The following is a 13,543-nucleotide window of genomic DNA, read 5'->3' as shown; positions in this document are numbered from 1 at the left end:
GCTAGACTATTATTTCTGCTTGACAAATCTAAAGAGTAGAAGCAAGTAGTTTTGCTTGAAAATATTTTAGTAAATACTTGAGTATCCCCCCAAAGTCTGAATACTTCGCTACTGCTGACCGACTCCGAGTAGGTCTAGAACCGGCTGTGTTTCAAGGCCTGTCTGGTCTTCACGGGCTAGGAGCCTACGTAATACAAGGGCTCCTTCCTAACTACACAAACAGTGCAACGAATCCAGCAGGATAGAAATATATCATATGTACTGTATTTCACAAAAACAAGAAAATACTGAATATCGCCAATCACTCCATGCCAAACAGTCACCCGCAAGAATGAAATCCACACGTTGTGCGAGTCTGTTTCTCTCAGACACGACAACGGACAGATAAAATGGAGTAGCTGCTAACGAAATAATCTACAAGAGTAACACGCTCTGAGTTTGCTTTGGGATTCAGAATGAGCCGACAGTGGGGATGGTGCACAATTCTACAATCACACTCTTCGCGCGAGTTGAAGCGTTAATTATTTCTCTCTCTCCTCCGTCTCGGACGGCTTCTGCCTTTCTTCATCTTGGAGTCGATTATTTGCTGCGATCTGCGCTTGAGAGCGTCTCGGGTCGGAGCGTTGTTATCATCGTCTCCACTCTCGTCTTCTTCTGCTCGAAAGGTGGGCAAAGGTTGAGTGTACGGAAACGAGGATAGGTAACATATACACAAAATACCAGATATAACGCCATAAAAAGGCCTATACATTATACAATGCAGGGTGATGGAAATCAGGTGAAATTCGCGACCGACAAAGCTGTGGTGGCCACTAAAACATGTCTCCGATCGTTAGATTCCATAGGAATAGGTCTTTATATATTTTTGTCCTTGATGTTCATGTTTTTGCGGCATATACACTGACTCATGATATACATAAACACGATATGTGCATATGCTGCATACCATGAGTGCATGGGAAGGTCCAGATCAGACATGGGGTGATTACTTCATGAATGTAATCGATTGCGATTACGATTACTTCTGAATGACGCGATTACGATTACAGCAAAATCACGAAGTAGTCGATTACGATTACGACTACATTGGAAAAGTAATCACGATTACTCACGATTACATTTATTTTGCATCTTAGCAGCCATGTTGGAAGACATCTTAGAAGCTATGCTGGATTGCGCTGAAAAGGCCTAATGAGATAACAAACTCCCTTTAAAGAAGAGGCGTCATTTGTTTGTTAGGTCATAATGTATCCATTGCCCATTTTGACAGAGGACAATTTATCACGCCCAACGATTTGCATTCTTGCCAGGGCCATAATTGCCGCACCCCAAATTTCCCAATAGGGTGGAGAGCGAGCTCGAAGGGGACTCAAAAAGTATTTCGTAAACCAACATAAGTTATAGAGTATTTTCGAGAGATCTAATTAACTTGAAAATCCTTTCTAGATCAATGATTGCCAACCGCGGGTCCGAGAGCCGCATGTGGCTCTCAGCTAGCCAACTTGCGGCTCACCTTGACGTTGGAAAATCCAACAAAATAATAAAAAAATCAATCTATAACAAAATAATTGATATTCAAAAATTTCACTTGCTTTGCTTGGAATCTGGAGTTTATAATTTAGGGTGAAGACCAATTCCTTTGGTGTCGAGTAGCGATTCTCTACTCAGCAACGATTTCGTTACTCGACTCACGTCAAAAAGTATGCTCACACTCAAATGCGTCTGGATCGGCTCTCAAATTTAAGTCTGCTCATCACCAGACTTAATTAAGTGCAGGTGGCGTTACAAGACATTTTACAACGCCATCTGACCAGCAAACCCATGGATTATTTGACTTGATTGTTAAGTTCAACGGCCGCATTGAATGAATGCTTTTAAACCAATATGAAAATGTTTTCACGTCCTATTGTAGTTAATGTGGCCACTGACCCTATAGTAATTTACAACTTGAGTTGCTAGACATGCAGTCAGATATAAAGACATGACAAGTTGTTTATGCGTGTCAAGAAAGTTTTTCTTTTAGTCTGCTACGTTTGAGCCACGACGATATCTTTTCATTATATAGCAAACCGAAGTCACGAATTAAGAACATACACTAAAGTAATTATAACAAGAAACCGGAGGTCATAATTATGAATTACGTTGCCCCAGCTCTACAGGTAGGTAATTGTGTGGCGAGATAGCGCAGTGGTATAATCTACGGCGGCAACATCAATGGGCTGCGGGTTCGAGTCTGAACGAGGTCGACTTCGGAATTCCTACCTAAGTGTTGGAGGTTTATCTAGGCTACTCCTCGCCATCTCATCCGCGTAAGCGGTGTCTTACAAAATGCTTAGAGGTGGGTGGTGCTACAAGTCGGCAGATACGGAATCGAAAATGCATAAAATCGGCCTGGTGTAAATGTCTGTGGTAGTCGACAAACACCATGATTACCTCAAATAAGTAAACTCTACAGTTATATCCGACCATCGCGGACTGAGAGAGGATTAAAAATTAATAGTAGAATGTTGCAATTACTAAATTTCTTGACGAAATTCAGTCTTCAACTTGAGATTACCACCCTACGGGGGCCAAAGACCAACAACGTTTGGACTGGGAGACGAATTGCTGTTTTGGTCCTGGTTCCAGCTACAACCAACGCTAACATGATATATAAGCCCATGGCCATGGCGGCAGGTTCCAATGTTGAATAAAGAATTACGAAATAGCGATAGGCGCCCGTTTCAAGTAGAGTCATATGAGAAGAAGACGAAGCGAATATAAAATTCTGCCTTCAACTTAATACAGATATTGTACTGCAAGCTGTCGTTACGAGAAATGGCAAAACGGCTCGCTTATGATATATATATATCACCAGCTGTTGATTTTTACTGCATCGTTGTGGAAACCGCAATGTTTTATTTGACGAGTACAAAATTTCAAATCTTTGTCCGGTGTACGTACGTACTGGATAGGCCTACTACTCGCCAAGCAGCCACGGTCAAACTGCGTTTAACTAAGCATAAGCATAACCAAACATCAACACATAAGTTACTATTTTAAACTATAGGCAGAGTGGAAATAAATTATATACTGCTGCGAGGTAGTGGCGTGTGGAACGCGTTGATAACCTGATATACAGCACGGCGGGTGTTCTTACAATCAGACCATAGCAATTTACAGATCAGACTAATGCACGACGCAGGTATATCGAATATCTATTTACTGTGAATACTACTTACTACACAATGACGCACAAAGCTGATAGGCTGCTTCTGACGTAATAATGAGCAGTGTCGTTTGAAAATCAGACGTTTGTGCTGTCACGAACCTGGTTCAGTTTATGTCATAGTCCTTGTACAAATAAAAAGTAATCGTTCTTTCACAGAGAAATCGATTAGATATGCGAAGTAGTCGATTACGATTACGATTACTTCAGAATTTTTTCGAATGTAATCGATTGCGATTACGATTACTTGAAAATGCTGTAATCGTCGTAATCGATTACGATTACTAATCACGATTACCCCATGTCTGGTCCAGATATAGTCTTGCATGGTATGCCGACAATGCTGAGTGCGAGGTGGGGAAGCCACAGATACCTGTTTTACTGAACAGGTCTTTGGTCTGACCCGGCCGGGGATTGAACCCATGACCTACCGATCAAGAAGCCGGACGCTCCACCACTGCGATATCTTGTCGGTATATAACGTCCTTAATATTTTTTCAATTGTCAAGCGGGGAAAATCAACAATTTCATAAAGAAGTGCAATTCGTACATTGACCACCAGTGAGTGTTACGGTGAACATTATTGCAAGGATTTTAAACAGGTTATTGATCCACTGTGGCAACCCATGTGGAGATTCCGGGAGATGAAGACTCAGGCAACTATCAGATGACCATATCCAACAGGATAGAAGGTAGTATATTTAGGACGTTGAAGGGGCGCTGCGCTCTAAATATGATGTGGACACAAATTAAAGACAAAATCGAGAAGCTATTGATGAAACTAGTGCGCTCGCTTTAGAAATGTGCATAAAGTACATTGCAACTAACACACTATCACTTACCTTCATATGCATCATGCTTATGAATAGCGGGAAGCGTAATACGCGTGTTCGACGGAGGTAACTTTCCTTCAATGCTTGCGTGGAACTAAAATTAAACAAGACGGTCAACTAGGTAAGCGTATGCAATCAATACATGCATGTCAATATACCAGCTAAGCCGCATGGCTAACATGTACCTAGCGTAAATTATCACTACAATGCCTCACTAGATTGGCAAAGTGTACTGGATGATCAGAATAAAAATATGCCCGCAAAATCAGCGATACGATGCTACCCAATATGCTAGCATTGCCAAGTCTTTGTTTAGATCCGGTCGGGCCATGAACCAGTAACATACCAAAGCCAGACTCCACACTACGCCATCTAGTAGCAATATTGAATATGAGTCCTTTCATGACTAGAAATGCAAATAATTGAAATCATATGTCACTTTGGGATTTGGATATAGATAGACAAATAACTAAAATCATATACATAGCTCAATTTGGATTTGAAATCAGATGTAGATTTGGGATTTGGATACAAAAAGACAAATAGCTGAAATCATATTTACACTTCTATTTGCATCAAATGATTGAAATCAGTGAGATCTTCATTTGGATTTACATATAAAACGACAAATGATTGAATCCACAACTATTCCAAACCTCCTCTTCTTCCATTTGCCGCAAAATATCGGCCAACTGGCGCCCGTCCAGCTCTTCCAATAGTTTGAGAAGTTTTTCTTCCGACACCGACAACAGATCCAAGACGTATTCGTCGGACGACGGGGAGAGATGCGCGGTAGGCACATGACTTTTCATCTGAAATTGTAGAGAGTGAGACTTGATTATTGGTAATCCAAATAGGTTAGTGGGGAAGTTGGCGTAGTGAAAGGCCCATGTAGGACAAATACAAGGACGTGAATAGAAAGAATTAAGAAGGCCGAAAGTTCACAACCGAACACTGTTATGTTGGGCATTAATACTAGTACCACCAGTAGGCCAAGATGGATGTTAGATTGATGAGACGTATTTGATCTATTCGATATACTTTTATCAGATCAATATATCGTAGTGTGCATTGTGTGTCTTGAGTGGATGAAAATAATAGAACCTCTGACTATTAATACGATTAAGGAACTTGTATACATCTTCGCCGTGGAATCAGAGTAGCTCATGTTAATTTTACACATTTTGAAAATATTGAGTCTATGTGAAGTTTTCATTTTTTTCATTTTCATTTATTATAAATATAACAGACAAATAATGAGCTGCACGCACCGTTTTCAAATGCTGCAGTTTATCGGCTAGGTGCTCCACACCCGCTTTAACGCTGACCAGTATTCCACTGGCTCTCTCTAATTTATCGGCGGCTTCGTCTCGCCTCTCCTTCTCCTCCTGCAAATGCTGCTCGAATTCCTCTAGCATGCGTTGCCCACTGAAAAGATCGAGGGTGTTGCGATAGCATCACAAACCAATCTTTGACGAATGAAATAACACACAGCTAGGTTTTGTGTACATCGGCCATCATTACTTTAAACCAGTGGTTCCCAACCTTTTTCGACTCATCGCCCCCTTTTCAAACTCCACACCGATCATCGCCCCCCCCAAATACTGGGAACACAAAAATGGGCATACAGACTGAAATCATCGGTGAGTTGACTAAGAAAAAAGGTCGATAAAGCAAACTTCTTTACCACTCAGACCCAACTCCCCCGATACCTTTTTACCGCTACTTCTCAGCACAAATTGTTGGACTCTTTAGTTAGTCGGCTTAATTCGCGCGAAGCGCGAAAAATTTCTCTCATTCATGACTGAATCGGTCAATAGGATCGGGAATTGCATAAATATTGCTGTCAATTTTTTATCCTCTCTCTGCTCATGTATTCAGATTTACCGGTAAAGCTGAGTGAGGTGTCTTGGAAAATGTAGGGCCCGTAAATAATAATTGAACATATTCGGGCGGACCCGTGGGTATAATGACTTCGTTACGTAATGACATTTGGTGGCCTGTCTGCTATGTCAAAAGATATTCAAATCGCCCATACGTACTAAACTAAAAGACGCACACGATTCCAAATTGGTATTTCTGCACTGGCAGCTAATTTTTCTCTGCGAGATGGCATTTTTTGTGGGTTCTGATTGGAAAGAACAGGAATATTTGGCGCCAGTCATTTAGGCGCCTATGGACAATTAAATATATATGTATATCGTTTATATATCTAAGTCGGTCAGCAAAAAGGCAGTCCTTTTCCGCCAAGGTTTCCTCGTTCTGGCACACTTCTCGGAGTCGCATGTTACATGGCCTGAAACTTCATATGTCTTGGTGCGTCATGGTGTGATAATGGCTGACGCCGAGATGCCCATTTCTATACCTCATGCGTATTATTTCTTGGAGGAAGGGTATCCAATAAGCAAGAAAAATATGACCACAAAATGGCGCGCAGCGAAATTTTTTTGAAAAAGTTGCCTAAATTCCCAAAATAATACTCTATAATTAATGTTAATTCAAGAAAAAAATGTGAGCCCCCTTCTAGTTCGGGCCCACCATCTCAATTGGGGGATTGGGTGTGGCAGTTACGGTCATGGACGCCAATATAGCCATTTCAACGCGCCATCGCCCCCTTCGTCCGTTTTCGCCCCCTTGGCTATTTTCGCCCCCCTGGACCGACATATCGCCCCCTGGGGGGCGATATCGCCCACGTTGGGAACCACTGCTTTAAACAATAAAAATGTTGGCGCTTACAAATCACAGGATGATAACAGTTGAATGTCATCATCACATCAGCGGTAATATGACTTTGAATTGAAAATATTCACTATCAGATGTTGTCAGTAACAAAAGAATTGTATATTTCCTGACTAATCCACTGTTTTCTACTGACACTCTGAGATAATTACTAACATTGTAATTTTATTTGTTAATTGCTCCTAGTTATTTTCTGAAATAGGGGTAATTGAAGTTGACAATGCTCTTATCAGGGGTTATGATATGAATAAGGTTCAGAGCTACTGTATAGTAAATTGCAAAGTTTTCGCAACCATCGACAAAAATATAGCGATAGACACACACATCATCGTCCGAAAGCAATTGTTACAAGCACTTAACATATGTATAATATTCACATTTTCAATCATCACTTAAAGTAGCAATAAATTGCCCTATAAATCCCCGAATCCATTTACTATGGAGTTTTACAGCATTTTTTCTACTAGCCAGAATCAGCGATCCTCTCCATCAACAATCTACAAATTATGATAATGAAGCTAATGCACAGTAGCCTCTAATATATAATGACAGTAAGCAGTAAGTACCGTATGTAACATACGGTATTGATTTCAGCATACTTGGATAATTTCGCCTCTCCAGAGTATTTCATTTCTTCGTACTCCTTTTGAAGCCTGTCTTTTTCCTCCCGCAATCGGTCGAGTTGTTTCTTGTTGTTCTCCTTCAACTGTTCCAAGTGCTTCTGAGTCTCGCCTTGGGATCGGAAGCGGTTGACAACTTCCTAATAAGATATTTCAAAAAGAGATTTACTCAAATGCAATGTAAGGCTGTTACCTAATGAAAAATTTACCGACCGGGAAAGATAAATTGCTCCGCATTACATCACAGTCATTACGGCACTGACCTGTACATCAGACACGCCAGTGGCCTCCTTGATCCTGATGAAAGCCTCCTCATACGTAGTTATCTTCTTCTCTTGCTCTTCCTCCGTCATCGATGTCTTCTGGCCGTCCTGGCCGCTCTCGGCCTCTTGCAGCTGCACCCGTTGCAACTAGTAAAAAGCGACGCATGAAAGAAAAATTAAGGCAATTCCGAATTGGATAGTCACCCTTCTTTCGACGCGTTCGGCGTGCGCTTTCTTTTCTTCGGCTTGAAGTTTCAGGTCCGCAAGAGCCTCTTCCCTTTCTTTTCTCTCTCTTTACAATAGAGGTTGAAGATTGTTACGTTCTAGGCCGTCTTAGATCGGTACACATATGAGACCAATGTATTTTACCAGCAGATCACGATCTAGAGTACAGTTAAACGAAAGACGAGTAGTTTACAGAACATGTCGCATAAATACAACGCAAGGCGCACAAGGGAATATTGAGTGGCGGTAATTACTAGTCGTATACAAATAAAGTGAAACGATACCAACGTAAATGCACAAACATATAGAGGTAGCAGATGACTACCTCTTTACCATATCTGCCTATGCCATACCATTATTACAATGGCTTAAGTAGCATGATTAGACGGAAGTACATTACTGTCAACAGGAATGCTATGAGCAAATGATAGAAATCTAGGAGCTGATTTTTAACGTACCTATAAACGATGGCCTCGTGCCGCGCAAGCTCGTCTTTGGCGTCGTCCCTCGCGACTTGCGCATCACTGTACATGGATTGTACCTCCTTCAGCTCCTGTCTGGTCTTCAAAATGTCACTTTCGAGAGCGTCGAGTTGATTGTGGAAGCCCAAGCTTTCCTGCGTGAGGAAAGGAATCATGAACTCTCAATTGCGCTTCTATGTAAGGTGTACTTCTTATACATAAGTGCAGGTGGAAAAATTACTTTGTCGAAATGTGTTGCAATGTGAGCATTGCACAAGATTATATCCTTGCCCGAATTCAGTGTTAAAATCAATGGTTGTGTTTTTGATAATCAAATATTTATTAATACCGTGATAGAGAAACACAGAAAATGAACTCACCCTTTGGAGATGGCCTTTGATTTTTTCATACACCTTACAAATGTGTTCGGCTTCTTGACTTTTTAAATGCGCTTTGTCCAGACGGTTCTCAAGTTGTCTTAAGTGCTGCAAACGACAGAGATCATTGTAAAATCAAATTTTCTAAAGAGAACAAGCTAAGCAACAACATCGATCATGCAGTAGACACGATGTGTCGGTGTGAAAAATGTGAAGATTGATGCGTAGGTGGATCTAAGCAGGGTTGTATTGACTAGAATCATGACTTGAGTCACGATTTTTGGTGACTCGACTCGAGTCATAGAGTATTGGCTCGAACGATACTCGAGTCATTCCACATGACTCGACCAAGTCTTATGACTCGAGACTAGGATGGCAAAGACAGGCTTTTCATTGTAACTTCAAAGAATAGTAAAGTTATCAATATATTCGTGTTACGTCTACCAGGAGGGGAGAGGGGGCCAAGATGAGGCACTTTTCTGATATTTCAATGCCACTCAAAGAGTAATGCCTTCTGAGGATTAATTTTGGTACCAATGGAAAGCCAGTGATCTGTACTATTTATGACTATGTCTTGAGCTATATTGAACAACACACTTATGGATTTCTTGGCCCTCAAAAATCCTTGCTCAAATGTCTCAACTTACCTTCAGGTGAGGGTAAGATGAGACACACTGTGCTCAAGATGAGACACCAAGCAATTCTTGCTAATTTCACCACCAATTCATCCCAAATGATGAATCAACTAGTAACATCTTGAATAAAATATAATAATCTTGAAATAATTAACTTTTGAAAAAGATTTCTACATTATAAATGAATTTAAATGACATCGAAAACCAATTATCCAAGGTATCCAGCAACAATAAGAGTTTTGTTATTCTTCTGTCTTGTAATGTCACATCTGGTCCATTACTAGATAGAGAATATATTATGTGTGCCTTGAACAGTAAATTTTTAATATTACGAAGCTTTGAATGGAAAAGCAATCCGATACCCATGTCTCAACTTATCCCCATGGCTTTGTCTCATCTTACCCCAACACCTCAATTATTGTATAAACTTCAATAAAAATTTTCTGTCTATTACTTTTCAGAGGTAAGTGCATGATTACACTGCTAATATTGCACTCTACCAGCTCCAGTGATGTATTTTTATAGTATGAGCTTCGGGTTTTAATATATTTCTGTAATGAATATATTATTAAAATGTATATTAGAGTTCTGTACCCCAAAGCGTCTCTTCTAATGTGAAGTACTATGATAGGTATGCCCTTACAAACATGAATTCCCATAACTGACACAGACTACGAAAATATCGTTTTTGGCATTTTTTTGCCCAACCTCAAGTCTGTTCGCCTTGTTAATATGGCAGGACTATAGAATGACATTATGGGAATAACATAGTTGAAGGAATCTGGCCATCAGAAAATTGTTCTATGAAAAAATTACATGTCTCGGACTCGGAATCGTGCCTGTGCTCTCTGACATGGACTTGGAGTGGTGAATTGAAAATGACTCGACTTGAACCGAGTCAAAACAATAAAAGTAAGATCGAGTCGTGACTCGGAACCTTGCGACTTAATAACAACCTTGGAATAATGCATAAGATGAACACATGACTGTCATCGAAGAAATCCCGAAATAAATTTCAGAGAAACCACTTGGTCGCAACATTTGATAAAATGCTGATGCAATGCTCATGCAACAGTAGCAATTGAAAGGAATACAAAACACATGTTAGAAGTTGAAGCTAGGTAACCTGTGCTGTGTCACTTTCTCCTCGGTCAAGTTCTTCAGCAGCGGATTTATCTTTGATCATCTGATCATGTTGGGTTTGTAATTCTGCCAGTTTTCTCCGTCGCATATCACTCGTTGATTTGAGTGCGTTCAGTCGCTTTTTGCTATCACATACCTACGAAAATGACAGTTTCAATGACAATGGCATAAGTCTCAGTTCTAGGTTCAATTCTAGGCAAAATCTACTTCGTTACTGACCAACTCTGTATATGAAATAATGTTTTATAAGGAAATAGAAATACAACAAAAAATATCATGATGAGCTGACAACACTTTCAGCGACTAAAGAATCGATACCGGGGTTAGCTATACACGGTACTTGTTGGAAAACTGTATCTTTGTAAAGCTTGATATTGTTGCGTTTCGGTCTTGGCAGTGTCTGGGCCATTGCACGTCAAGGCAATACGCCCATTCATATCACCTAATTCTTCCTCCATGGAATGTATTACCATTGCCAAAGCCATATCAGTTAGCGAGGAATGGTGATGTAGTGAACAGAATAGCTTATTTTGAACAGCAACAATAATTTTAAACCGAAATCTATTTCAGCACTTCGAAGTGCTCTGTTACAAGTTCTTCCATTATCTCAAATCAGGTCGCGGGCCGCGTGTTTGTGACTCCTGCTTTAGACAACGTGTTGTATATAGGTGTAGCGAAATTTCATCTTACTCAAATATTATTCAATTAAATAGTATATTCATATTGAAATGAACCCGAATATTTTCGGCTGACACTCGTCAGGGGTAATCGTCAGCAACTAGTAGAGAATTGGAAAGAACATTGTATATCAACAATCGTATCACAAAATATGACGTCACCAGCATGAAATTTCGAATGAGAGAGCGTTCAATGTACTATTTTTAGGTGGTACACGAAAAAAAATAGTACATTGAACGCTCTCTCATTCGAAATTTCATGCTGGTGACGTCATATTTTGTGATACGATTGTTGATATACAATGTTCTTTCCAATTCTCTACTAGTTGCTGACGATTACCCGACGAGTGTCAGCCGAAAATATTCGGGTTCATTTCAATATGAATATACTATTTAATTGTATATTGAAGTTCTGTACCTCCTAGAAGCTCTTCAAATATTATTATAAATATTATATTGCATTGTTACAGAAAAGTGTTCCATACATGAGTGTATCTTATATCAAAGCAATTGTCACAATAATCTATGACGCAGAACCATGAGTAGTTGTACTTGGATTACTACATCAATGAAGAAGAAAAAAATAAATTACGCAGAGATATGCATTCTCCGGACCCTAAAATATTACAAGGATGTGTATACATTATTTATGCCACAGATATTCGATGGAATCAGCATTGATCAACATGTAAGATACACATGTATTGACAAACCTTCTGATCAACAATCGTGATTGCTGTCTGTCCGGATTTATTTCTTAACGCCGCCCTTTCGACGTGACGACCTTCAAAGGCTTCATCAATGACTTTATCATCACCCTGGTAAAATATTGATCAATTGCCTTATTGTGTTGCAATTCTGTGCACTGTCTATTTTTTTCTCATCGCAATCACCACACATCAGCATATTTTATCAATCTTGTCCCACCGAGCAGTGGTTAGTGGTTACCTATACAGGCAAGGATATACCCCCCATAAGATTAGGGAGTCATGATATCATAGCACAGCTGAAAATGAATAAAATACATACTGGAATGTGTTGAAAAGACTTGTCGTATTTCAATGCCACAATCATATACAAGATTTGAACAATCATAAGTATGAAAAGCAGACTTAGATGAATGTTAAAATCTGAGACATATGTTACGCTGCAGGTTGAGATTGCCACTGTTTGTGGTTTGCTAGGAGTGAAATTAGTCCATGAACATCAATTTCATCATTTTGAACAAATCACACGATTGCAATACTATGAAAAAGATATTTAGAAGTCAAGTCACTATGGCAGCTTGGGCAACAAACTGACTTGTTGAGAAGACTGAATGAGAAACACAGAAATAATCATATAATGCGAGGAAATGAAACGTTCCGTTCAATTACTTAATTGTTCTGTACAAGAAACCCTTCTGTCACAAGCAACTTATTGCTAAAAACAGCTACTGTTTCCATTCTGGGCATGGGGTACCGTACTCTTGTATGAGTATTTATTCACCGGTATCCATTTATATACCTATATGCGATGATTGACTATTAAAGTGGCAGTTTCAAATGCACATACGACAGCTAATATAACGGCAATAAATCTGTAACTCTCAAGTATGTGCTGTGTACAGATAATTGCAGCATTAATATGTATCAGCAACTATATTGACCTTAGGATGCTATACAGAGTATTCTAACATTTATCTCAATAATTACCGATAAAAATGGCATATGATGTAATAAGCAGGTTCTTATAATAATTATATGTTACCGCCAGAAGATCTGCCATTGTTTTATGAAGAGTCTTGTTCTCTTGTCTCATTTTTGCAATGATGTCTCTGTTCTTTTTTATCGACCATTGTGAACTTTCATAATATGCTTTGCGGTCCCCCTCTAGAGAAAAAAAAAACAATGTTAAGATTTGAAACACTGACACATGTTATCACACAGTAGCTCAAGAATTTTAGAAATGCTCATTATCAATCGAAATTTGAAGAGGCATTTCAATAAATTCGTTGTTGCAGCTCATCAGCTCTACAACTCGCTCACCTAGCAGTTGTATTTTCTTGGTGATCTCCGAAATTTGTTCTTGGACCGGAGGTTTATGCATTCTGCCTTGGCTAGGCATGACTAAAGCAAATACTATTCAGCTGAAACAACGAAAAATAGCACTCATAAACACCTATTTCACTGACACCCGGGACACGATCTTCGACGTATCTTACTTCTCAATTTTTCACTTTGTGTCGACGTTGCCATAGGAAACGATATGGCTCATTACACACATTTCCATTCCGCTCGAGCTAGTGAGGGATCTTAAAAGTTGTTTCATTTGTACTGGAAAAATTGTGGCATAAGAATCAGAAACCTAATCAAAGCAGAAC

The 13,543-nt window shown here is 39.6% G+C and overlaps 1 protein-coding gene across 1 annotated transcript; it reads right to left on the bottom strand.

Annotated features, from left to right (window-relative positions):
* Nucleotides 1-242: 242 nt before the first annotated feature.
* On the bottom strand, nucleotides 243-13,386 carry LOC145458587 (outer dynein arm-docking complex subunit 3-like). The gene is made up of 13 exons (XM_080336999.1): nucleotides 13,209-13,386; nucleotides 12,931-13,052; nucleotides 11,895-11,999; nucleotides 10,488-10,640; nucleotides 8,730-8,834; nucleotides 8,347-8,504; nucleotides 7,868-7,955; nucleotides 7,664-7,810; nucleotides 7,380-7,540; nucleotides 5,313-5,469; nucleotides 4,698-4,853; nucleotides 4,051-4,135; nucleotides 243-654 (listed from the first exon to the last, which is right to left on the bottom strand). The coding sequence occupies exons 1-13, from the start codon at nucleotides 13,285-13,287 to the stop codon at nucleotides 518-520; spliced, it is 1,653 nt and encodes a 550-aa protein (XP_080193125.1). The 5' UTR covers nucleotides 13,288-13,386; the 3' UTR covers nucleotides 243-517.
* Nucleotides 13,387-13,543: the final 157 nt, after the last annotated feature.

This window comes from Botryllus schlosseri, chromosome 16 (assembly GCF_051294905.1).
Source record: "Botryllus schlosseri isolate E-star chromosome 16, Bs_hap1, whole genome shotgun sequence".
Classification (NCBI taxonomy): Eukaryota; Metazoa; Chordata; class Ascidiacea; order Stolidobranchia; family Styelidae; genus Botryllus; species Botryllus schlosseri.
Note: the sequence above shows the minus strand (reverse complement) of the source record. Positions and strands in the feature narration are given on the sequence as shown.

Bases quoted from the DNA above. Each gene is read 5' to 3' on its own strand.
- LOC145458587 (XM_080336999.1), bottom strand. From the start codon at position 13,287: ATGCCTAGCCAAGGCAGAATGCATAAACCTCCGGTCCAAGAACAAATT. The intron at 10,641-11,894 runs GTTTGTCAATAC...TCATTTTCGTAG, and splicing joins TCACGATTGTTGATCAGAAG to GTATGTGATAGCAAAAAGCG. The intron at 655-4,050 runs GTAAGTGATAGT...CCTTTCGAGCAG, and splicing joins TAAGCATGATGCATATGAAG to AAGAAGACGAGAGTGGAGAC.